Consider the following 26,690-nt stretch of genomic DNA (forward strand, 5'->3'; position numbering starts at 1 on the left):
ACAAAGCTCTTGCTTTGATGAAATCTTATCTTTCTAATAAAAGACAGTGTATTAAAATAGGTTCCAGAAAATCGTTGTTTCAATATATCAAAACCGGTGTACCACAAGGCTCTATACTTGGGGCAATTTTATTTCTTATTTACATGTACATTAATGACATCCCATCCTTCGTTAAAAACTCAACAATTGATCTTTACGCAGACGATTCAACATTACATGTATCGGATTATAACATTCATAATATACAATTACATTTGCAAAACGATTTGGACAGTATAGCAACATGGTGTTCCTTTAATAACATGTCAATTCATCCAAACAAAACTAAATTTATTCTTTTATCAAAAGCTTGTAGTTCTACTGACAATCTTAGACTTAATATTAATGGCATTATCCTTGAACAAACCAAAGAATTTAATTTACTAGGAGTTACGATTGATGGGCATCTTACATGGCAATCTCACATAAACAGTGTAAGTCGTAAACTTAACTTTAAACTGGCCTTATTAAAACGAATAAACTATTTTTTTAACTATGAAACAAAAAAACTATTTTACAACTCATATATATTAACGACTATGGATTATTGTTGCGCATTATGGTGTTCAGCAACACAGTAACACTTACGTAAAATACATTCGATTCAAAAACGAGCTGCTAAAATAATACTGAATAAACCATATTCAACTCCCTTATTCAAAGAACTTGGTTGGTTGACATTCAATAACAGATGTACTTTCCTAATTGGGTCTATTGTTCATAAGTTTGTTATAGGCGCAATGCCCTCTTATTTCAATAATGTTATTCATATCTCAAATAACAATGTGTACGCTCTTAGATCCATCACACACACTGATAAATCATCTATTCCGTTTAAAACAAATTATGGAAAACGAGCGTTTCATTTCGGTCACATATATATATGCTCATTTTTTAAATTTTTCTATGTAAATACTTTGTTGTGATGTGTCTGATGTGATTTATTTTGAAAGAATGATTTTTGAAAGATTGATTTTTGTATCAGATTTTGCATATTTTGTATTATTATAACCATCATCGTCATCTTTATCATCGTTGTCGTCATCTTCATCGACGTCGTCGGAATTGATAAGGAAGTTATTATAACATTTAACTGTATAGTTAATTTTCTTTTTCCCCTTGTATGTTCGTATGCATGTTTCAATATGAATACTTGTGTTTTGTTACTGAAGACCACATTGTAAAAAAGAAATTATTTCTAAATGTGAATTCTTAATGAAATAAAGTTATTATTATTATTAATCTGGTTGGGTCATTGGCTTTATCCAAAAGACTATATAACCGCAAATCAGAAACACGTCTTGCAGTCCGGTATGGCACGCCTGAACCACAAAAATGAGAAAAACTAAGTTTAAGTTACTTAAACTAGGTTTTTCTCTACTTTTGTGGTTCCCGCGGCGTTAACGCTAATTAAAACACCGAAAATGCATTAACGGTGCTTAATGGTAATTTTCTTACTTAAGTTGAATTAATTCAACTTAACAAGGATTTTCTCTATCAATTGTACTATTTTCAATTAAGTTGCGTTAAAATAGGTTTTTCTACTTAAAATATGTTTTTAGTTACACGAATTCAACTTTAGTAAGGAATTTTACTTAAGTTGTAAAGTCGAATTGTTTTGATTGGTCAGTTAATGATCCGGAAGACCTAAGCCAATCAGAAACGTCGTAACAAACGTAAACAGGAAAGGATTTTCTTCTACCGCCATTTACAATTTTGCAATGGATCGGTTACAACGCACGCATTTACCTACAGCTGACAGTGTTCTTGAAAGAGTTTCAATAACACTCAGAGATGTACAGAGAGGCAAACAGAACGGCAACCTTGACGTTTCTGCAGCTCGCACCCAGATCGCCAGTCTTCTTACAAACTTGCAGAGACTTGAGAATGACCACACCGTCCCAGATGATTTACTGAAGAGCACCATCCAGTCAGTAGTGTTAGTCAGAGATAGTCTCCCTGATTTGACTCAACATGCTCAACACAGCAGTCATTCAGTTGATCGTTATGGTGAGTAGAATGCTAAATATAACAAACTTTTTGGCCTGTCATGCATAAAGGGGGTAAGGAGGGAGTCCCATCCCGAAATCCTGTACCTATTATTTTGCTCCTTTGAGTCCTTTCCCGATTTCCTGGATTAAATTAAATTCATTCCCAAATTCCAGATAAAGGTATAAAAAAATGTTAGGCAAATTGTTTTAAATAGATCTAAACCGCAATGCATATCTTACAGTCCCAGCCAAACTCACAGGACCTCAGGACATGACTGGTAAAAAAATTGGAGGTCCAGTAAGGTGACCACACTTACAGGACCTCCTGACCAGTATAATATTTTCTGATGCAAAACATAAATAAAGGACCGTCCAGTAAAAATTTTTAAGGTCCTGTAAAAGTTTTGATATTACAGGACCTCCTGTCCAGTAAAAATAAATTGAGTTTGGCTGGGACTGATCTTAAGTTTTTATTCACATCAAATTTTCTGTTTTTAAATTCTCACAAGAAACTTGTGTGTTTATTTTATAATTCTGATGTAAAATTTGAAAAAATTTCCAAATTCTGGATAGGAATCCAGATTCTTGATAACATTTTTCCTTAATTCCTTAAGAAATTTAACGACATTCCCAATATCCCGGAGTTAAAATTGCTTCATCCTTGAGTCCCCATGAAAAGCCTTCCCCTCGCCATGGATATACTGTTTATGATATTTTCGTGCATGTTCATGTATAGTCTGTTTTCAAAGGCTGTCCAGGTAGGAATACATGGGGTCCTCTTGTATTATATATTAAAGCTGGAAAAAAACAATTTTTAACCAGGTGTTTCTCAGAAACCCCGTATTTTAATCAGTACAAACAGGTTGATCCACTCCCATTCACGTGTGGCCCGTCACGGATGAAGCCTGACTTGAAATGTTATTCTGGCACCACTATATTTCACAATATTATACCTCCCCATTTCCTGTCTTATCTAAGGCCAAAGAAAAATGATTGTTGGTTTCGCCTAACATGGACAAAAAAATCAGACCCGGCAGGCAGGAATTTTTTTTTTTTTTTTTTAATTCTTAAATGGAATGTGTAATGCTTTATTTTTTTCTAAAGATGCAAATTAAACATGTGAAAGATATTGAATTGAAGTGTCAGTTTGCCCTTAAAGCTTAGTTTAAAACTAATATGACACAATTTTGTTTATGAAAACAACATAAATTACAACCTCAATGTGTAGAAAAGACCAGGCAGGTAAACTTTTTTTTTTTTTTTTTCAAATAGCAAAAAAAAAGTTATGACCAGGCACCTAAAAATTGACCCGTCCGGGTTAGGGGAAACCAACAATCATTTTTTTTGGCCTAATAAAATATCTACTATATTATCATTTATGTAAAAAAAATTGACATGAATTTTATTTTCTGTTAATGTTTAACACAACAATCACATCTCAATATAATTATGATCATGTAAGTTTTGTTTTCACAACAACAAGCAAAGAGTATCAAATGTTTAATCAGTGACAATTAACAAATTTATAAAGAGTTCCATTCAAGGTGTTGATTATTGTTTAAAAACAATTGGGATTCATTCCTTAATTGTATAATCTTTTGATGTTAATAAATTTTCTTTGTCAATTGAAATATGATTGACTAATCAGGAGTTTGTTTGTTAAACAAAATGTCAAATGGAAATTTGTTTTCAAATTAGAGAGTTGGCCAAAGGTATCATTTCTTATTTCATTTACCACTTCTGTTTGTTTATTGAAAACAAATTAAGTGCCAAATGTATCATTTAACTATTTTTTTTATTGTAAAAAAAATGTTTCTATAAAATAGTCTAGATTACCATACAAATAGTACCCCTCTGACAGGCTCTTTGTTCTGATATTGTTTGTCACTGATAAAACATCATTGGATAAATATTGGCAGATTATTCTTAGGCCAAAAAAAAAAAATATGTGTGTTTCCGGTTTCCCGACCGACCCTATTTTTTGGCCCCGACCCTAACATTTTTTTCAGCTTGTCAAAAAAAAAATTGTGTTCATGTCCGACCCTACCTTATTTTAGCGCCAAAAGTTGTCAAACATCGAGATTTGTCTTTTACTAAGCATGTTTCACGATAAAAATCTGTCTGAATCGCGGTAAACTTGAGTTAAAACCACGTTTTGCAAACCAACATGAAAATTTCACAACTTCCGGTTTGGAGAGTATGTAATACCGGACCGGACTCGGAGAAACCCCGAAAAATTTCCGGATTTTACCGATTTTCAAAAAAAACAAAAAAAAAAACTTTTCCGACCTACCTACCCTATTTTTTCAGGCATGAAACCGGAAACACACATATTTTTTTTTTTGGCCTTATTGTTAAAAATTGTAAAACAGAATAGAGCCAGAATAGCTTTCTCAATGTGGACCAAATAAACCTGTATCATTTTGCTATTTTTTTTCAACTCGCTGGTAAATTACGGATTTTTATGCCCCCGTCGTCAAAACGACGGGGGCATTAAGTTTCACTGATGTCTGTCCGTCCGTACGTCTCTAACTATTTCCGTCATGCATAACTCTGCAATGGCTAAAGAGAATCATTTGAAATATAGTATCCAGCTTCATCATGATGAGTTGGACGGTGTAAGGCATTTTCAGATTTATCGGATTACCACTTCCTGTTGACCGATGGACTTAAGTTGTTTTTAGCAATAACAACACTTATATTTCCGTCAAGCATATTTCTGCAGTGACAATAGGAAATCATTTGAAATTTAATATGCAGCTTTATCGTGACAAGTTGTAATGTGTATGGCATTTTCAGATTTATCGGGTCACCACTTCCTGTTTACAGATGGACTTGGGGTATTTAACATTTAGCGGGGGCATCTGTGTTCCATGGACACATTCTTCTCTAAGTTTTTCATCGTTTGCAGCCACAGTTTAGACTCACTGGAAGTTTATATTACTTAAGTTTTAAAAGCTAAATAGAACAACATTAGTAGTTATCGGCATGTTAAAATCAATTACAGATTTTTTTTATATGATATCATCTGATCATATACAACTATGATTCGTGCAATAAAAGACACATAAAAAATTACTTTTTTCTGTTTTTTGGACAATATAGTTGCTTAGGCCACAATGACAGAAAATCAATGCATTAAGATATGCTTATGACAGTGGGAGTTATCGGCATCCCAAATTTCTTCTTTTATTCCTACCAAAATTAGTTAATGAAACCAAACCATACTACAAATGTAGATGGATAATAATAATCATATATTAGGACGAGTAAAAATGATTTGGTAAAGTGTCTATTGCACTACATAAAAACCCCCAAAAGTTATGGTTTTTTTTTGGCGATTGGAAAAATAGAATTGCCTCTGCAGTTGGACATAGTTTTACATTGAACACTATGGGAAATTTTATAACATTCTTCTTGTCAGAAACTACAAGGTCAATTGAATTGATTTAATGCATGAATGATCATCGGATGGACCTCTACAGAAGCCATGTTTTTTGTGTTGATGATGATCGGTAAAACAAGATGGCTGCCATAGCTGGACATAGTTTAACATTAAATCCTATGGGAAATAAAATTCATCTTGTTAGATACTTGAAGGCCAATTGAATTTATGTGTGTGTGTGAATGATCATTTGATGGTCCTTTTCAGAAGTTTAAAAAAAAAAATTTGTGATTGGAAAATCAGCCAGCATTTGTTTGACTTTGAAACTTTGTTAAAATCCTATGATCCTGTGGGAAATTTTTGCCTAATAGATCTGTTGTCAGCCATATGCATTTAGATATATTTTGTAAGTAAATTCTGGTGGGTGATTACATGCTCCGGGGAGCCTCTGGTTTTATTATAGCATTAAAGTACCTATAATTTCATTTGTTTACGAAACCAAACCATCAGATAACATGGAAATAAATACATACATGTAGTACTATAGTTCATGGTAAAGTTACAGAGCAGACTGAACTAACTTTATGTGCGTCAGAGTAATTTCATTTTCTGCATGTTCAAAAAACATGTATAGTGCAGCTTTTTATACCATCATACCTAAAAGATAGAAAGCATCTTTGTTTGTGTTTTTGACATTTCTATGTGTATTTAAGACTGATTAATGTTGATTGTTCCTATTGAATCACAAGAAAAATCACACTGTTGCAAATCATGAAATTGATTCAGTTGCAATTTATGACGTGTTTCCTGCTTCCCTCTCGTGACTCAACCCTCTGACTGCATGAGTCTGTAGTTTACAAAAGCTACATATGTAAACTTTAAAATTACATGCCTATTTGTATAATATTATTTTAAACTTTTCTCTCTTGTAGAGGACACAGTACCAAACCCTCACGGACGTGGCAGAGATCTATGTGACATTGACATCAGCAAACTACAACAGCTAATTGATATGGGATATACAGTGAAAGAGATAGCAGAGAAAGGTTTACTAGGTGGTGTCCTTCATCCCAACACACTATATAGCAGATTAAGATCCAACAACATGCAGATCAGATCATCATACACAGATATTAGTGACGACGACTTGCATTCTATTGTTGCAGAATACAACAGAGACCACCCTAATTCAGGTAAATTCAAACACAGATTTAAGGTTTAATTCATATCTCCATTGCAAAATATCTGTATTTCTGATAAATTGAAAATTCTCTTTGTTATCTCCAGAGCTTAAAATGTTATTGCATACTCTGTATACAATGCAATGATAACTTGTGAAGTAAAGGGGTCATTTGGGTCATACCTAGGAATCTCTGCAAATTAAACAAAGTATTGATAAAAATGAAGATTTTCCTTAATTAAATCTCAATCGATCCAGATACAATGCACATAGATCTACAACACTTAAAGTCATATGAAAAGAACTGCTGTTAAATGTAATGTACCAACATCTGCAATGGCAGCAGTGAGAATATCATCAAATCTTGGTGCTGGTGGCTGGAAGTCATCATCGTGGTCGTGTTCTGAAAAACATTAAAAACAGTAAGCAACATTCTATATTTCCTATTTTAATACTTTTGAGGGTTTAATTTATTACAATCCTTAAAGACATAATATTTTGTGCATCAACACGCGATATATCAAACACAATACGTCCTAAGATTTAATACTGTGTTGTCACTAATCGTGAGGAAAAAACAAGATGGCTCCAATGCCAAATTAATATCTGTGTAAGGTGGCGATAAGTGTATCAATATCCGTAGCCACAAAAACCAGTTTTAAAGTCTTGACTACAATGTCGAACCTGTACCCTTTATGGATAAGTTTATTTTTGTCACATTTGGGGCTGTTTTATAGACTTTTTGTAGAGGCATTTGAATTGATGCTTGGTGCGGTTATTTTTTTTATATTTTGAAAGTTAAATTTGACAAGAAAATGTTGGGGGAACAAATATAACAGAAGCTGCCTAAAGGAATCAAAAATCTTTGTGAAAATGGGAGCTGGAGAATCCAAGGAACTACAAATCAATTTGGTTTGGTCTTATGTCAAGGGAAACAATAAGCTTCTTAAAAATTTGATAAAATACTGAAAGCATTTTTCAGCAAAGAGGATGAAAATATCCCTTTTTCATAAATTGGAATGTCAACATTCAATTTCAATATTAAAAAGTTTATGTCCCTGAAAAAAATATTCCTGTAATTTCATGAAAATTGCTGAATTTTTCAATTAGAGTATAACTTTGCAACGGATGGATGGACATTTAAAGACTGTCGTATAAAAAAGGCACTTGTAATTCAAAGGACATGCAAATGACGTAACAACTACATGCATTGGAATTACCGAATAACAGTATAATGCTAGAAAAATTATAATTCCTGAAATAGCATACCAGAAGGCTTTTAGTTTATGTCAACGAAGCATTTTGAGAGTGCAGCACAGTTCTGTAAAAAAAATTCACCAGCTCCTGTTTTACCAGGTTACAAAGCTGGTGGCTTGCCTTATACTAGTGCTTATGCTAAACTATTCTTAGCCAAATTATCAAATTCAGATTTTGCCAGTATGAAATACTGTACTTTATCAATCATAATTACATGCATATCTGGATCAAAATGTACAAAAATGATCATTGTCAAATATAAAATAATAAATCCTATGCATAGATATATGTGCAATCAAGAGGTCCCTGACCTCAGTTCTATAGACTGTTAATGAAGGAGCCAAGTAATTTCAGGCCAAAGAAAAAAAATTGTGTGTTTCGGGTAACGCCTTGAAAAAAATTAGGTAGGGTAGGTAGGTAATTTTTTTTATTTTTAATTTTTTTTTTACATAGACATAATGGAGCAGAGATGTTGACTTTAACAGTGCTTGTCCAAAAAAGCCAATAAAAAAGTTAGGTGGGGCTGGAAAAGCTAGGTAGGGTCGGGTTACCCTAAACACAGCTAATTTTTTTTTAGGCCTATTTGCAGATTTGTGTTAAGATTCAGTATTAGTTAAAAAAAAAGGATTCAGTATCATTTCTAATATTTGAAAATCCTCTTTATTATCATGTTTTCTGTAAAATAGTAATTGATAAATGTTTTCTTCAGTGTCATTATTTTTGCAATATAAAATGAAATGGTTTTCATCATCACTGATTCAACAAGATTATTTTTTACATTTAGTACAGTATCTAAAGCTTTGCAGTATTTTTCTATATCTTTACTAATTATTGTCAAAAAAGGCACATATATATGGCCAGTCTTAAAAATATCCTTGTTTGTCCTTCCCCTACTCACCAGGTTTTAGTTGAGTAGGTAGGTAGGTTTATTATTATATTTTTTTTAAAGTCTCAATTTTTAATTTTAATTTGAAAGAAAACTGTTTAAAACATGAAAAAAATCAAAGAAATAAAATTTGTGTAAGAACTTTGCAATAAAATTTTATGAGTAGGGGGGCAATTTTGGTGGGTAGGTCGGAGGAGGGCAAACAAACTTAATTTTATTTTAGGCCTATACCAAAATTATTTTTCATGGAGGGGCAAATTCAAAGCAAAATGCAAAAATCAACACAGGTATATTTTCTCTTGTATAAACTTAGTTGTTTTTAAAATAGGAATATTCACTGAAAACGTTGAGAGAATATGCAAGGCAGAAATTTTACATGAACATCTAACTATTCCCTCCCCCCCCCCCCTTCCCCAGTTTTTTCTTTAATAGATAAAAGTGCAAAGTAACATCCATACAGGTCAAGGAAGTACACAAATACATACAGCTTGTACAGCATAAAAGACATATTTTACAATATTGTGATATTTGTAAAATTTTGGACTTGCATGGACCTATCACAGTTCTAACATAAATTGCTATAAAAATCAAATAAAACATTGCTGTCAAAAGTTGAGATCCTGGAGATAAAATACATTTGAGTTGTAGAAACCTTTAAATTGACTCAAGTAAGGATGCAATATTGTCGTTTCCAAAAAATGATTTAGTCCTAAATTCAAGTTTTGTTTGCTATCAAGTATTAACTTGATTTTAACATCAATTTATCAAAATGTGCAAAATTTCCTGAATTGGTCCCCCCCCCCTGGAATATTCTTATACCTTCCAATGTGTGATCATTTATATGAAATTAAGCTATTTCCCGGGTCTTAAACTTCTCAAAAATTTTCTCCTACCTTTACTCCTGACTTAAGTTTTATGGAACTATCATTGATCATGTTTATTCTTCACTAATTCATTTATAAATTGAGTCTGATACCATATGATGGTAGTCGAGGGTGTTAAAACACTGTCTTTGCATAAATGTTTTTATTTTTTTTAATACGAATATGAATTTTCTATTTAAATTTATTTTATTTCATTAAAGGGATTGTCAGAAACTTCAAAGTCAATAATATTTGAATAAGTTTCTTCAACATTGTTGGCAACTATTAAAGGTCATGAAACTCACTGTATAAAAGCAATTTTGATCAAGGTTCTATTTTCATTCAAAGGATTCCTTTAGGATTCCATTACAAAAAAAAACAACAACATGTGACTATGATTATCAAAAGCTCTCATGCAGGAAAATTACAAGCAGTGTTAACCCATAACCATATTACAGCATCTTTTAGCTGTTTTTTTCACACAAGGACTTGTTGGATGACTTGTGGAGACCACTATTTTTTGAAATTCCCTGTTTTTCTCTTGGATGGAGTGTGGTCTCTATGTAACTGATCCCATATAATATCTTTCCACTTGCATACTAACATAATATATATCTGTTTAATCATTTTATCGAAGCGTTATGGCTTAAGTGATGTTATTGACTAAATTTTGACAAAACTAAAACACCCAAAAAATAAAATTGCTACTTACCAACTGACATCTTGAATTCAGGATAATTATGATCAAGCAATTGAGTGGTGGTTTATTTATAAGAAAAAGATGAAGCCATACTATGACTTAGCTTGTGGAATGTCATATGGCCTTCTTTTTAAGAAAACAACCCATGTGTAATCAAGGGGTACCCTTCAATTAACTAGACAATTACCAATACTGTTAAAACAACAACAAAATGTTGGTTGTTTTTAAAAAGGGAACTGAAATAACAAATACAGGATATGAAAGACAATTAACGAGCAATCACTGATCCTCATGACATTTTTAATACTGTATTATGGATTCGTTTGTTACCATTGCAATATTTACACACTCATAAAAAAATATAAATTGTTAACTGCTGCACTAAAACAACAATTAAATTCTTAATTAGGTTTATTTTGAATCTCATCAAACAATATAGGATAATATTTCGGAAGAACGAATGACATTTAACAAATGCATACATTAGTTCTTTTAATTAATATCTAAACTGGGAATATATACTGAATATATGTCTCTGTCTAAACTATTTATTTCTAAAGGGGAAAAATCAGAACACTTAAGTTAGATATGTTTCTAAATAATATGTTAACAGTACATTTTTTTCTTTTTTTACATTTAAAATTATTTTAAAAGACAATAGTGCACTCAGACTTAAAATATCACCTGGGTAATTTCTGATATGTGTACTTTTTGGGATTGTTTACTTATAAGTTCACTGCCAATACTGAGATACTGGAGACTGTTTTTTTCCATTTAAATACTAAAATCAAAGCCAAAATTTACATGTATAGAATATAATTAAGTTGGATTCGGTGACACGATATAATCTTTAATTTCTACCTGGGACATATAATATAGTCCCAGTTTCTACATACAAGCTGGTATGACTACTCGTATACAAGACAAGTTATTACTACAGGTAAATGCGATATGACCCGGAAATATATAGACGGGCGGATCGTTTTTGATGTTTATTGCATAGTTACTGACTGTCAGCAAAATTTGATGATGAAAGGGTGTTTTGAATGTTATTCCAGACTAAAACAAATTTTAGCTGACTTAAGATTCTAATCCAAATTTATAATATCTGTATTTTTTGCTCGTACCACATGGCAATCTTTTCCTTCCGACCTCGGGCATGAATTTATTAACAAACCTGACAACCAATCAAAACGCTTGTTTCATATGCTTATTTTCGGACGCGAGTTTTGACTTAACAATGATTAATAATTCAACTTAAGTAAAAATTTTATTACTTAAGTAATAATTAAATACAATTAACGATGCGAAAGCACTTAAATTAATTTTAAGCAGCGTTAAATGCAATTTAAGTAACTTAACGGTAATAAAAATCATTTTTTGTTGTTCGGGCGCACTTAACGAGTTAAACTAAGTTTTTCTCTGCTTAATTCATTTTTCTCACATAAATAGAAAATAACTCTTCTTAACTACTTAATGCATTTAGTAGCGTTAATTCGAATTAAGTTACTTAAATTGAGTTTAAGTAGTGAAAAACTAAGTTTAAGTTACTTAAACTTAGTTTTTCTCTTTTTTGTGGTTCAGGCGTGCCATAGTCCGGTGCGTGTTTATCAAGGGGTTAAAATGCTCGGATGTGGGATATGGGCAGACGAACTTGATAGACGATATTTAACATAAAATTTTCTAATTCATAATTTTTTCACATAGAATTTTGTTTACAAGATTTTTTGCTAAAAATTTTTCTTAGACAATCTTTAGTGAAAATAAAAAACAAATTTCGTTCAAAAAACGATTCTGTTATTGGCAAAAGCTCGATAATGTTTACAATATGTATAATGTTGCGCAACAGTTAATAATAGTGTGTTGCGTAGTGGTAGTGCAACCGCTTACGGATCTTGACGAAACTGGATCGAATACCGAAGGTCATATTTTTCTTACTATACAAATTAGTTAAGTCTAATTAAAAACATTTACGATTTGTAAGCAATCATATTTAATCACATTTGAAAAAATTGCCAAAATCTGTTAACAGTTCACTTAAAGACGTGGTTGGGAACGGGATTTTGATTAAATTATCGTAGTTCCACAACTTGTTTCATCATTCCGATAAATACAATAAATAAGTTTCTTACATTTTTTTGCTAACATTTTGCATACTAAGGTATGTGTTTTTAATTAAGCAAAGCTCTTCGTATTTGATTTTGAGATAACATACTTTCTCGAAGTATTTATAATGGGGTACGTTACTTTAAATAGTTTTAACGGATAAATAATTTTATGGTTTCTTGCAGACGACTGTCGAGTTTTTAAGGGCTGTAATATCATTAAACTTTGTGACGGCAAATATTTACCTTGCGACTTTGAGCGGCAAGAGAGGGGGGATCAAATTACAGTATTTTAATATTAATCTGCAAATTATGTTGCATATTATTTTAGTAAGATGAATAAAGATTAAAAACTTCAAAACGTTTTCTCCAAAATACAGCGTACATATAATATTTTGCGTATGTAACGAAGTCGGTTATTATGACAACATCAACAACACAATACAAACAACGAATTGTTCCTTTCTGCTTAAATGAAGCGTTTGTGACAGTACAATAAATAGTAACAAACCAAACAAGCAGATTTTCATTCAGTCAACTGTTCCGTAAGCATTTACTTCAGCAGAAACTTCCCTGTATCTTGCCGATAGACTTTCAATGCCGTCGGCGCCGGCGCTGCCGTTACCCCACTTGACGAAGATTAATACATTGCCTTGATGTTGTCGAGATAAACATTCTGAGCAAGTTTCATCCAGATTTAATGAAAAATTTGGCTTGCGGAGTGGTAATATGGGTTCTCTAAGGGTTTGAAGATTCAAACTCGGCCTTGTAACGTCGCGATACAATCATAAACATTTTGATTTAGTTTCATTGGGATTGAATAATTAACGTGGTCTATATAGTGGCAAAACAGTCTCTAATATTTTGGCATGGTGGTTTGACCTTTCAATGACTTTGACATTAGGACACAGATTTTGCCTTACACGCCGTCGCAGTATGGTGAACATTTTTTCATGATCATATTTTTTACATCTAAGACCGACATTCCCTTTTGAGCTTAGAACAAGGGCTTGTCCGCAACACACCATCTACTTATGCTAAACATGTTTAATACCGGCAAGTTATTTTAAATTAATTTAATGAATGATGAAGTTAAAGTATGTTTTTGTTCGGTATATGACAAAATAAATATGCACGCTATATCCACATCATCACGAGTCATAACGAGCATTTATTCGCAGTTATCTTAATATAGCCTCATAAAGGAAGAAGTCCGAATAAGCTGTATTTAGCCCAAATTTAAACTTGACCTATAAGTGTTACCTTTAATTTTGCTACACATGCAGAAACTTCCACGCAACACACCGTCTTCAAATGGTTATTATTTATAACACGAATGATCATGTTACCGACATGGCAATCTATATTATGTCTTATTTGACCTTGAAGTGTAACATTGACCTTGGAGCTATGGACTTTCGCGCGTTCCGTCGTAAATAGGCCTTTTTAAATCGGCAAAATGATTTCTTAAATTACATGCGCAATTGAGCTCAATCCCATACACAAAATTCTTCTTTTGCGTTTTTACCTTAAAAGTGAACACTAAACGGATAGTAACACAACAATGCTACAATATGGAACGCCTCGACTGTCCACTGTTGACGATTGATATAACGGCTGTTTATTTGAAATATTGTGGGTTTAAAACATATATGTGCTAATAGTAGTATGCTTGTGCTTGCCACAGTATTGTGTGTGTTTGTGATGGTATGTTGTGTGTTTGTGATGGTGTGTTGTGTGTTTGTTATGATGCGCTGTGTGTTTGTGAAGATATGCTCTGTGTTCGTCATGGTATGCTGTGTGTTTGTCATGGTGTGTTGTGTGTTCGTCGTGGTAACCCGTATGTTTGATTGAAATGATGAGGGTTTAAATCATATGTGCTTATAATAGTATGCTGTGTGCTTTCTGATGTTAAATATTATGTACCATATAAAATGCACTACCAATTGTTGAGTTTTGGGCCTAGTGTTTAGGATATTGGAGTATGCACTCTTCAGTGTTAAGAGTTATGGTTTCTGAAATATGAAGTTGTCAATTCTAAATAAGAGCTATAGTTGCTGTTCTATGCACTTCCTAGGGTTAAGAATGTTCACTTGTAGTGTAAAGGGTCATATTATTTTAAATACTATAATAGTCATTATTGTTCCTATCAAACTTTTTTACTTTTCAGAACATTCAGAGCGATCTCAAACTGTGTGTAGACACACCTATCATGCTATATATTTTCAGTGGGACGAAACGTCTACCACTTTTCAACACAAATATCAGTGGCACGAACTGGTAGTGGCACGAAACGTCCATAAACCTCCTGAAATACTTTACTTACTTAATAATTCATCTTAATCAACCAATCTTATAACATTAACAAACAATAAAAAGGACAAAGTTTCTTGCTTTAATATACCCGAACCTTCACTGTGAACATTAATTATAAAATATCCCAACAATTTCAAAGTCTACTGTTGTTTCCAGTGAAAATCTTCCAACATTTCAAACCGACCAGTCCGATTACGCCCATACAGGGAATTACACAAATACACAAAAATAGTATTTTTACAGTATTACATTTTCAGATCCTTTCAAGTGTCTTTGCTCTTTTGAAAAACACTGGTTAAATAGGCTTGTTATTTAGCTGCCGATTTTGTCCACCAGTCCGCTCCCTTCGACACCATTGTAGAAAAAGAAGTTGTTATGGGGTGTATCTTTCTGTGAAACAGCCTGTAAATATCCATATACAAAGTTCACAAATCAAACAGACAGAAGACATTATTTCAACTTATACTAACAAGAAACCGTCGGCGACGGGTGATGCTCCCCAAAGTTTTTTTTGGTCACAATATTGCACTATATATTCAGATAAAAGGAAACGTCTTGAGGGCACAGTATTTGAGGGGGACAAGTATTTTTTATAGAAAATTTCAAAGGGCCATAACTCTGTGAAAAATCATCCGACGGGAACCCGCTGATAATATGCACATCTCCTCTTGGTAGTGAAGCTTCCCATAAAATTTCATTGAATTCCGGTAATTAGTTGCTGAGAAATAGCCTGGACAGTTGCACTATATGTACAGTTAATGGAAAATTTCAAAAATTTCTAAGGTCCATAACTCTGTGAAAAATCATCCGACCAGAACCCGCTGATAATATGCACATCTCCTCTTAGTAGTGAAGTTTCCCATAAAGTTTGATTGAATTCCGGTCATTAGTTGCTAAGAAATAGCCCGGATAAAAATTGCACTATATGTACAGTTAATGGAATATTTCAAAGGGCCATAACTCTGTGAAAAATCATCCGACCAGAACCTGCTGATAATATGCACATCTCCTCTTGGTAGTGAAGCTTCCCATAAAGTTTCATTGAATTCCGGTCATTAGTTGCTGAGAAATAGCCCAGACAAGAATTGCACTATATGTACAGTTAATGAAAAATTTCAAAGGGCCATAACTCTGTGAAAAAAATCTTCCGACTAGAACCCGCTGATAATATGCACATCTCCTCTTGGTAGTGAAGCTTCCCATAAAGTTTCATTGAATTCCGGTCTTTAGTTGCCGAGAAATAGCCCGGACAAAAATTGTGCACGGACGGACACACTGACGGACGGACAGACGAAGTGGCGACTGTATGCTCCCCCCAAAATAAATTTTGGGGGTGCATAAAAATATGAAAAAGGACAATACTACGAAGCGTGGTTTTCAAAATTCAATCCCTAGCTACAATCAAATTATTAGCCCAAGTAAAACCGCAAACACTATTTTTCAGTTTTCAAAAAAAAACCACAGTGTTCAATAGCAAGCGCTTTTCTTTTCATCCATGATAAAAACTGAATATTTTAATTGACATTCTTACACATACTTTTATTATTTCTTGTCCAAGTATTCCGCCAACCACTGCACACACAGGACTTAACTCAGCAAAACATTTGCTGGAAAAATTATCAGCATTTTATTGAACAACACAATTTTTACCAAACTTCATACTCAAATATTATCTAAATATCATCACAGTTTAAACAATAAGACGACAGGACTATAAAAAATATTATAATGTTTTTATGTGCTAGATTTAAACAAAACTATTGCTAAGCATTTTATGTTCCCCTACCGGCTCCACCATTGTCAGATATATATATATATATATATATATATATATATATATATATATATATATATATATATATATATATATATATATATATATTTGTTGCCATAGCAACAAGAATTTTTGACGTAGGAACAAAATGAAATGACGTGCACAATTTCTATATTGCCATCTATCAATGTCTCAAGTTTCATGAAATAATATGAAGAACTTTTAAAGTTATTGCAGGATCCAGAAAAGTGTAACTGACTGACAGACAGACAAACACACAGAGCGCAAACCATAAGTCCCCTCCGGTGAAACCGGTAGGAGACAATAAAACATCCTTGACAAGACAAAGTCAATTATGAACATGTAATTAAACCAACCATATGATACATCAGAAATACTGGATAATTGGCAGGAAAAAATAAGTCGGTCAAACTTACCTGGTAAACTCATCATCCATAAAGTCTGGCTTCAAGCCACACTGTTTCAGAACCTCCTCTTTACAAGTTAACAGCTGTTGTTTATCCCTTTCTACAGAATCCACACACGGCCTGCGTCCCTTGGTCTCCAGGAAATGGTTTAGCACTGCAAAGAGCATTGACTTAGTATGACTTTTGCATAACTTTCATAGGGATGAGCATCGACATGCGTTCAGACTTTGTATGAAACAATCATCAGATTTTATAAGTAATTACTTGATACGTTACTTTAATGAGATGGTTTCGTAATATATTAGGAATTGATTATGTCTATAATTTAGTTTATAATTTCTATTAAATGCTTTTGAATTTAAATAATCTCTTACTTTGTTTGTTACTTGTATTAAATAATTTAGCAATTAAATTTCCATAAAATGGGTTAGCAATGAACAGAATGCTGACTTAGTATAGCATTTCCGCAAAATGGTTAAGCATTGAAATGAGTACTGACTCAGCAAAGCAATAATAATGACATAGTGTTGCATTTCCACGAATTGAATGGGCACTGTAATGTGTACTGATATTACATGGCTTAGCAATGAAATGCGTATGTACTTAAAATGGCATACATAGAAATGGTTTATAACTGAAATTAGTACTGACTAAGTATTACATTTCCATGAAATGGTTTAGCACTAAAGGAAATTGTGAATTATTATTGCATTTTCATGAAATGATTTTTAACAGAAATGAGAACTGACTTAGTATTGCATTTCCATGAAATGGTTTACCACTGAAAGAAGTAGTGACTTAGTATTGCATTTCCATGAAATGATTTAGCACTGAAATTAATACTGACGTAGTATTGAATTTCCACTAAACGGTTTAGCATTGATACTTTACAAGTACTGACATATTGATCACTGAAAAGGTACAACATGTCATGATATGGTTATCACTTACTATGCAATTCATTCAAATGTATCTAATATTTTAAACTGTACTCCTGTGTAACACCCGAGTTAGTTTTGCAAATTTATGAAATGTTTGTGCACTGAAATGAGTTACTGCTGACTCAATATTGTATATCATACCAAGAAACAGTTTGACTGCATTGAATCATAACACAAACGTTCTTCGTGTTTTTAAGTGGTTATATTATGTGTTTATGTTCCAATATATTTGTATCAATAACAATTTTTTGGGACACCAACCTTGTACAATAAAGTATGTTGCAGGGGTCCTTTTTAGTTTCTTGGCATTCTCAGGACTTGACCAGTCAACATCGAGGGCATCTTTTAAACGCCTGAACTCCACAGACTAAAATCAATAATGAAACTGCTTCGACTATCATGCCCGAACCCATGCTTTTGTAAGGTGTCCTGGTGACAAAAATATTACTTATTTGAAGTGAAAGAAACAAAATGAACTTTATTACTTCAGACAAAATCGTTTATTGGCAAAAGTTATGACAAACAATATTTCTAAGTTTAACAAAGGAGAATAAATTTGTCAACAGGACTTATTCTGCCATTTGACCAAAAAGATATTTATATTTGGTTGAAACTTTATTTTTAACAAGAGCACCGCCTTGCGGGTGCAGACCACTCATCTATTTTTCTTTTAAAGGTGAAGGGACCTATGTCAATACTTCAACCACAAAGGAGGGAGCGGTGGGGTGGAGAGGGGTGTATAGTGTGGGTGTGTGGTCATTTATTACATTATCTTCCAAAAATAACAAAACAAATGCAAAAATAATTATTTTTTTTTTTTTTTGGGGGGGGGGGTATTCTTGGGTGGGATGGTTGGACGATATTTCATTTTTTTTTAAATAGTTTTTTAACCATGCTTGAAAAAAAATTGGGGGTGGGGCGGGGGGTTATAAAGTGAAGATGTAGTCATTTACTAGATGATCTTTAAAAAAAAATGATTTTTTAAATATTTTTTTTTGGGTGGGGGGTGGGATTCTGGGGTGGGGGGCGTGGGGGATGGTTTGGGTGGAGTCTATTGTGGTATGTATGTCAGGTAAGAGTTGTTAGTATCAATCAAATCTAATCATAAATAAAAAAGTTATGGCAATTTTAGCAAAATTTAATAATTTGACCTTGATAGTCAATGTCATTCAAAGGTCAAGGTAAAATTAAACTTGCCAAGTACAGTACCCTCATGATAGCATGAAAGTATTTGAAGATTGAAAGCAATAGCCTTTATACTTTAGAAGTAAAGTTGATTTAAACACAAAATTTAACCAAATTTTCAAAGTTGCTAAGTCAAAAAAGGGCCATAATTCTGTCAAAATGACAACCAGAGTTATGCAACTTGTCCTGTACAGTCCCCTTATAATTGCGAGTGTTCCAAGTATGAAAGCAATATCTATGATACGTTAGGAGTAAAGTGGACCAAAACACAAAACTTAATCAAATTTTCAATTTCTAAGTAGAAAGGGCCCATAATTCTGTCAAAATGCCAGTCAAAGTTGCATAACTTTGCCTGCACAGTCCCCTTAAGATAGTTAGTAAGTGTTGCAAGTATGAAAGCAATAGCTTTGATACTTTAGGAATAAAGTGGACCTTAACACACAACTTAACCAAATTTTCATTTTTCTAAGTATAAAAAGGGCACATAATTCTGTCAAAATGCCAGTCAGAGTTACATAACTTTGCCTGCACAGTGTCCTTATGATAGTAAGTGTTGCAAGTATGAAAGCAATAGCTTTGATCCTTAAGGAATAAAATGGACCTTAACACAAAACTTAACCGAATTTTCAATTTTCTAAGTATAAAAAGGGCACATAATTCTGTCAAAAGCACGACAGAGTTATCTAACTTTGTCTGCCCAGTTCCCTCATGATAGTCAGTAAGTGTACCAAGTTAAAAAAGGCAAGTTTGAATGCAATAGCATTGATGCTTTCTGAGAAAAGTGGACCTAAACACAAAACTTAACCGGACGCCGACGCAGACGCCAAGGTGGACAATAGCTCATTTTTTTTTCAAAAAATAGATGAGCTAAAAATGAATGAGAAGAATTTTTCCATTGTGAGAACAATTTTGTTTAAGACAATTTTGAGCCAGGAAAACTCCCCCAACGTCAAAAGACATGACATGGTTATATGGGCTGCTTGTTTCAATCAAACACCATTAATAGTATTGAAAACATTTGATTGAAAATTTTGTTTTAGATTATCATAATGGCAAAAGCATATTCTATGTTATTTTTAAATATAATGATATTGTGTCAGATTCAAGTACGATTTTAGCCTTTTTATTGATATAAGCAATTAAAGGATTATTCTAAAACAAAAAAGAAAAAAGTCTTTTCATGGACATTTTAAACCCTGCCTGTTACATACATTTTTTACAACAACAATCTCCTGTTCTTCTGTCTTAGCCTTTTTCTGAGCTGGTTCTCCGTCTCCTGCGGTATTTGCTTTAATCACTGGCTTATGAATCTCCCTTCAAAAATCATTAACTCACTTTTAACAGAAAACTTTGAAAATATTCAAGAAACAAGAGAAGTGGAAAATATCACTGATTATAAAAACTTAATGTCATTAATTTTCATATTTGCATTCAAAACATGAAATAGAGAAAGGCGCATTTTGGAAACATTTTGACTGACGAAGAGGTATTACAATTGAATGCTTATGAATAATTAATATGTGTAACCATGATGCAGACAAAAAATATTGTAAGAATAGTCAAATATTGATTATAACTCTTATTTTATAAAACCCCACAAATATGCTTGAACAGATTACCTTTAAACTTTTGTTTTCAATGAACATTTAAAAAAAAATAATGCTTGCTTGATTGCAAGGTTTTAACTTTCACAAACTTTTATAATATTGACATATTTAACATTATATTACCTATGACCTTAGAAAACAATAAGTAAAAGAGGATCCAATCTAAAAGAAAATCCAATCTGTTTGTTGTCAATTAGATTTTGAGTTGTCTGCGTATTAGGTCTTGGCCATTTACACTCAGAATTTTAAAATTATTTTCTTTGTTTATAAAATAAAATACATGTATGGCAGTAATTTTATTATTTTTCATTTAGATCTATAAGGTTAAGCATACCAAAAATATATCGTTTTTTAATGAAACGGTATATACAAGTACGGGTAATTTTTTTAAGTTTCTATTTATGTATTGTAACATTACGCTGGTGGCCGACCCTAGTTAGATCACAGAATAACTTCAGAAATCAGTATGCAAAGGTTACTAAGATTCATTATTATTTGCAGTTCTTACTTACTCTGCATACTCATGGAAACCAAGATCTGAGAACATGTATCCATAGTAACCAAACACATCGCCAGAGAAAAACTTGATGTTGTTATCCGCACATATCTGATTAATTCTCATCTGCTCAGATGGTTTACAGCACAGGACACACACAACGTCAAAATTCGTGAAATAAACCTCAGGCTTTTCTTCCACATGTTCAGTGTCAGCAGATACTTCTACCATTGGATTAAGTAACTGGGTTCTGGACCTTGCTGCTTCTGCTCGCTACAACCAGAGAGTAAAGCTCACAGCTTATATATTATTGATTACAGATTACTGTTCAATAAGTAATTTAGTGAAACACAACAAACAAGGCTATTGTCAAGCAATATTGTCCCCTACCGGCTCCACCATTGTCAGAAATTCCACCATTTTCAGAAATTTTTTTGGTTGCCATAGCAACCACAATCTTTGACGAAGGAACGAAATGAAATGACGTGCATAATGTTCATATTGCCATCTATCCATGTTGCAAGTTTCATGAAAAAATATTAAGAATTTTAAAAGTTATCGCAGGATACAGAAAACCACAATTTTCAGCAGTATTTCTAGTCTATTTGTTGCCATAGCAACCAGAATTTTTGACGTAGGAACAAAATGAAATGACGTGCATAATGTCCATATTGCCATCTATCCATGTTTCAAGTTTAATGAAAAAATATTAAGAACTTTGAAAGTTATCACAGAATCCAGAAAAGTGTGACGGACGGACTGACTGACAGACGGAGCACAAACCATAAGTCCCCTCCGGTGAAACTGGTAGGGGACAAAAATACAACTGGATACTATGTTTAAAAGTTGGTGTTGAGGAAAAAGCCAAACTCCTGCAGAATGAATGGATCTATTTCAATGAGTGATTATTTTAGAGCAATTTCTGATTATGATACCTATGAGAGATTACTACATATTTAATACAGGTTTATGAAATAAAAATACACACATTTTTTCCGATATCATCTCTTGCTACCAGAAAATTAGATGTTGAATCCTCTTTCGTAACCTGAAAAGTGTTAAGTGTAAACATGTGTAAAAAGTCAACACATATACAAGTTAACAGTCCAGAAATCACACACACAATCATCATAGTCACGAGATTCTGCAGTTTGTTTCTCCTTTCTAATCATATTGTAACATATGCTTGTTCAGTAATAAAAACTTATATATGCATCTTTCTGCTATATGTATTTTCCTTTTAACTACAATATTTAGTACAATGTACTACAATAATGTTATATAGTTAGGTTTTTTCTTTGTTTCAATTCAAAATCTGATTGAAAAGTAATAAATATAATGTAAAAGACTACCAATAGTGATTGAAAATGATGATTTTTTTTGTCATTTCATCAAATATTTTACACTCACATTTTTTGCCAGCAGCAGGAAAACCAATTTGCAAATTTGAATTTTCAGCTGTATTCTGCAAGTTTGCCCGTGCTAATGTATGTGTATATTTATGAATTATATCAAATGCCAATTCTTATTTCATTCCTGTATTTATATTACCTTCAGTATTTAGTACACATTAATTGAACTTTTTTAACTGAACAAAAATATATGTTTTTGAATAATCACCAGAGCATGGTCAAGCAGAGTGATTGACTTTATCCCTGCTAGCACAATGTTTTTGGTCACCTCTGCGCCCAGACCTCTCACACCAACGAGCAGAACTTTAGCTGCACGCAATCTGCAGAACAATAATACATGTGTATCTGTAATATCAGCCCTCTTAACCAATACATCTAAATATTTTAAGTTAAAAGTAAAAAAAAACGAACATGTGACCATGTCCATCTACGGTATAGTTAAATGACTGTGTATTCTTGGACATACCATTGCCAACAAAAACTGCAATTAAATGGCATATGTTTTGGCAAAGTACTGGCTTGACCTAGCTCTCTGTAGTAATCTGTATCATGTTCAAAGTTTCTCATTATATTGGCCCTTTTGAATGGCTGCTAGATTTGTAACTTTTGAGCATGTGATTGTGCTACATGTATAAATAGATTCTCAATTAAAAATTGAAACTCTTGCTCATGTTGTTCCTTAAATATATGGTTTATATACTCAATTCATTGTTTATATAAACACACAGCACTCTCACCATGAGAAGTAATATGCTTAAATAAGTGAATACAATATTAAATTTTGTTCTGTTCTTAAATGCTTTAACATTGTTTTTACAAATAACTTATAAGCGACTTATGAGCGATAAACAAACTAATACAATTGTGTGTAAGGTAATTTAACAGGGGGTTTTCTGCTATGTACAAAAGGCCGTAAAATGGACCCGATCCCAAAGCAAACGGACCCGATCACAAACTTATTATTTCTTTTATCAATTTCAACAAAAAAAAATTGATTTTTTTTTTTTTTAAAGAAAGAGTGTCTTACGACTTATGATTATTAGACTTTATATCTCAATTCTATTTTTTTAAAAACCTAAAAAATATAGAACTATAATTTATATGATTTTTATCCACAATGGCCAGGAAAAGACCTGTTGTGTCAATTTTTTGTTGATAAAAAAATCCCAATTTGGTCCTTTTTGTCGATAAAAAATTCCCAAATTTGCCACTTTTATCGATTAAAAAATCCCAATTTGACCAGCCTCCTTTTTTCCCAAAATGGCTGGAAAAACCCCTGTTTAAAAATCAAAGCATCACCCAGGAATGAACATAACTTACTTTCCAATGAAAACCAGGAATCATGAAAATAATCTTTGTAGTTTTCAGTAATTAACATTTAATATATTACAACTTCTTTAAAGTGAAAAAGATTAAATGTTCAGCACTTCTTGAGGTTTTTTGTTTCCGTCATGATACAATGAGGAGGGTGGATACTATGAGATAGACATGAGCTTCTATGGGATAAATCAATTATATTGATAGACAGCAGGCCTTTTCCGCCCTATGTCACGGGTCCGAATATCGGCCCCATTCCCAATGCAAATCTGGTTGTTTTTTTCCCAATCGAATTTTTTTTTCCCAATTCCCCCCCAAAAACAAAATATATTTTTTTTTTTTAACCTTTAAATATATAAGATAACCTGATCCAGTGTAGAAAATAGAAAAATATCGCATAATTAACTGATCTGTTTCCTTGAATTTGTTTTAAAAACAGTAAAATATGTCAAATTGATTATTTAAGACTTTCCTTATTTTCCCCAAAATCCGGCAATTCGCGTGATTTTTTTCCCCTCAAAAAAGTCCAGGCCCTTTCCCCAAAATCAGATTAAAAACCCTGTACTTATCACACATGTTCATAATATTTTGTAAAATTTAAATTATATGTTATCAAAATAGTTGTTATTTACCAGTCAATGGCTTCTTTGAAATATAAGAAACACTATTTATATGCGCTTATTTTTTCCAATTAAGCCAGTTTTGCGATGATTTTTTTTCCCAAAATAGTGTTTTTCACGACGAGAAATTCCAAAAATTCCAGTGTGGCGTTTTCCCAAAATGGAGCGGAAAAGGCCTGGACAGTGACACTCAAAAGTTAGTTGCAATAATCCAACTCCCAGCTATTGACCCTCGGTGGCTCGGAGTTGCAACTGCTTACAGCATTTTCCATGTCAAGTCCCCCGCCGAGAATCCGGGCGGCAGTTTAATCCAAAATATAAGCCACATAAACTATTTTCTGGCATAAATAAACACAAAGAGATCGTACATATATCCATATTATTAATGCGCAAATTAAAACAACTAACATGGTATGTTATGCTCGCATAATATTGATATTAATCTAAAGTTTCAAACACATCAACGGTTCATTTAAATAAATATGTTTTTGCAATGGACTTTGCCGAGTATTCAGAGTAATTCCGAAATCTAAAATACGCTATAGACTATCTCCGGAATCCTTGGCGAGATAGATCTCGGGTCTAATCTACCAATTGTAATATACCGACTATCTCCGGAACATCCGTAAGATAGATCGAAATGTCAGTTCAAAACTTCGGCTTTTTGTTTGATAATGGTTTTTGTATAAAGTTTTTGTTTTGAGTATTTCTGCACAATTCACTCGCAAATTGATATCGGTAATAACAGGTATTTGTTTGTAACGATGTATTCTGTTGAATAAACTCGATTTTATAGACATACGTGAGACATAATTTTTTTACATTAAAAATGGGTTAACAAGAAGAACTCTGAGCTGTACGTATGTACTTTTAAAAGCTCAGAGCATTCAAGAAGAACTAACTCAAAAGTCACATATCAATACCATTAGATTTTTCCCGACTAATGTTTATTAAATATTTGTATTTCTGAAATAAAGTTATGTAGTAATATAAGATAAGAATCATTTTCAGACGTTATGGCAGCAAAAATACATAATCGGTGAGTATCAATTAAATTGATTGATGCTTCCAACTTGAGAATTTTCCAAAAAATATGTGGAACGAAAAATCCTGGGTACGAATTAATATTTAAGTATTTTTCAAAGACGTACCGTCTCTGAGCATCTAAACCCCACAATCTTATCTGCCTATCGTATAGAGCAGCTTCGTCTTCAGTTATAATTGCTTTTTCTACCATATTTAACAGTCTTGTATTTAACAATACTCGTTCACGGAATAGAGAGCAAAGCCGGTGTGTTTCACTTAGAGTAGTGTCCCTTGTTAATAAAGGTTACACCGCACTAATAAATTATTTCATACAAGTTTTAAACCGTTGATTTACAACATAGTCGTAAATAAATTTAGTTGATCTGAGTAACCATGAAAGCATATTTTTGAAGAAAAAAAAAGTAATCAATAATCAGTTCTATTATTGCAAATTGATTAAAATATGCCTAAACAGAAAAAATGAAATATGCGCTTGTAAATGTCGCCAACCGTATCAGGGACAAAATGTATTAGTCCCTGATCGTATGTATGCTACAAATGTGCGTAATACAATAAAAAGCACATTAAACAAATCATATTAAATGAATTGAAACAAAATATGTTACTATGACTGGCTGTTAAGATTATGTTTGTGTATTCCAGCCAGAAAAATCACCGACCACAATGAGGATCGAACCCGGTGTAGCGTAATTGCACATTGTTCGTGGAGAGCACACAGTAACAAACGGAGTTTATTTCTGCTTTCATCGAGATTTATTTCTGTTAAAAATTTCTAACACAACGCTTCTAATGTTCATGAAGTACAATTTTACAGTGCGGCGGCGAACATGGCCGCCCCGTCAAGAAAACGTGACAACTGTCACCGCAGACTTTCAAATCTAACCGCAGAATCAATCTTACAACAACCTCACAGCATTTTATTCTGAGGAAAAATTAACATAAAGTTTAGATATGTCTGATCCCATTCTTGATTGGTTAACTGATACTCTTTCCACGATTTACTAAACCCACCCCTTCGAATAACCCTTGTTGATTGGATGGATCGCTCCTGCATCTACCACATGTCACAGCAGAAGAGTGCAATACACAATTATCACTTTGGGAACAGGGACCTCATTTCATTAGCATACTTGATCATACA

At 32.8% G+C, this 26,690-nt stretch overlaps 2 protein-coding genes across 2 annotated transcripts; one reads left to right on the top strand and one right to left on the bottom strand.

Moving 5' to 3' along the window:
- The first annotated feature begins 1,441 nt into the window (after positions 1 to 1,441).
- Positions 1,442 to 6,771, top strand: LOC127875333 (uncharacterized). Its single transcript, XM_052420324.1, has 2 exons — positions 1,442 to 2,049; positions 6,348 to 6,771. Exons 1-2 carry the CDS (start codon positions 1,761 to 1,763, stop codon positions 6,635 to 6,637), a joined length of 579 nt encoding a protein of 192 aa, XP_052276284.1. The 5' UTR covers positions 1,442 to 1,760; the 3' UTR covers positions 6,638 to 6,771.
- Positions 6,772 to 14,788: 8,017 nt separating this feature from the next.
- LOC127874149 (SUMO-activating enzyme subunit 1-like) lies at positions 14,789 to 25,833 on the bottom strand. Its single transcript, XM_052418341.1, has 9 exons — positions 25,654 to 25,833; positions 22,774 to 22,885; positions 22,142 to 22,201; positions 21,170 to 21,426; positions 20,262 to 20,364; positions 18,127 to 18,232; positions 16,934 to 17,078; positions 16,260 to 16,329; positions 14,789 to 15,124 (listed from the first exon to the last, which is right to left on the bottom strand). Exons 1-9 carry the CDS (start codon positions 25,737 to 25,739, stop codon positions 15,035 to 15,037), a joined length of 1,029 nt encoding a protein of 342 aa, XP_052274301.1. The 5' UTR covers positions 25,740 to 25,833; the 3' UTR covers positions 14,789 to 15,034.
- Between the last annotated feature and the right edge of the window lie 857 nt (positions 25,834 to 26,690).

Source organism: Dreissena polymorpha, chromosome 3, assembly GCF_020536995.1.
Source record: "Dreissena polymorpha isolate Duluth1 chromosome 3, UMN_Dpol_1.0, whole genome shotgun sequence".
Classification (NCBI taxonomy): Eukaryota; Metazoa; Mollusca; class Bivalvia; order Myida; family Dreissenidae; genus Dreissena; species Dreissena polymorpha.

Excerpts from the sequence above, each read along its gene's own strand:
- LOC127874149 (XM_052418341.1), bottom strand. The coding sequence starts at position 25,739 with ATGGTAGAAAAAGCAATTATAACTGAAGACGAAGCTGCTCTATACGAT. Across the intron at positions 20,365-21,169 it reads GGTTTCCATGAGTATGCAGA|GGAGATTCATAAGCCAGTGA; the intron begins GTAAGTAAGAAC and ends TGATTTTTGAAG. Across the intron at positions 15,125-16,259 it reads TTGGACAAGAAATAATAAAA|GCTGTTTCACAGAAAGATAC; the intron begins GTATGTGTAAGA and ends GGATATTTACAG.
- LOC127875333 (XM_052420324.1), top strand. The coding sequence starts at position 1,761 with ATGGATCGGTTACAACGCACGCATTTACCTACAGCTGACAGTGTTCTT. Across the intron at positions 2,050-6,347 it reads TCATTCAGTTGATCGTTATG|AGGACACAGTACCAAACCCT; the intron begins GTGAGTAGAATG and ends TCTCTCTTGTAG.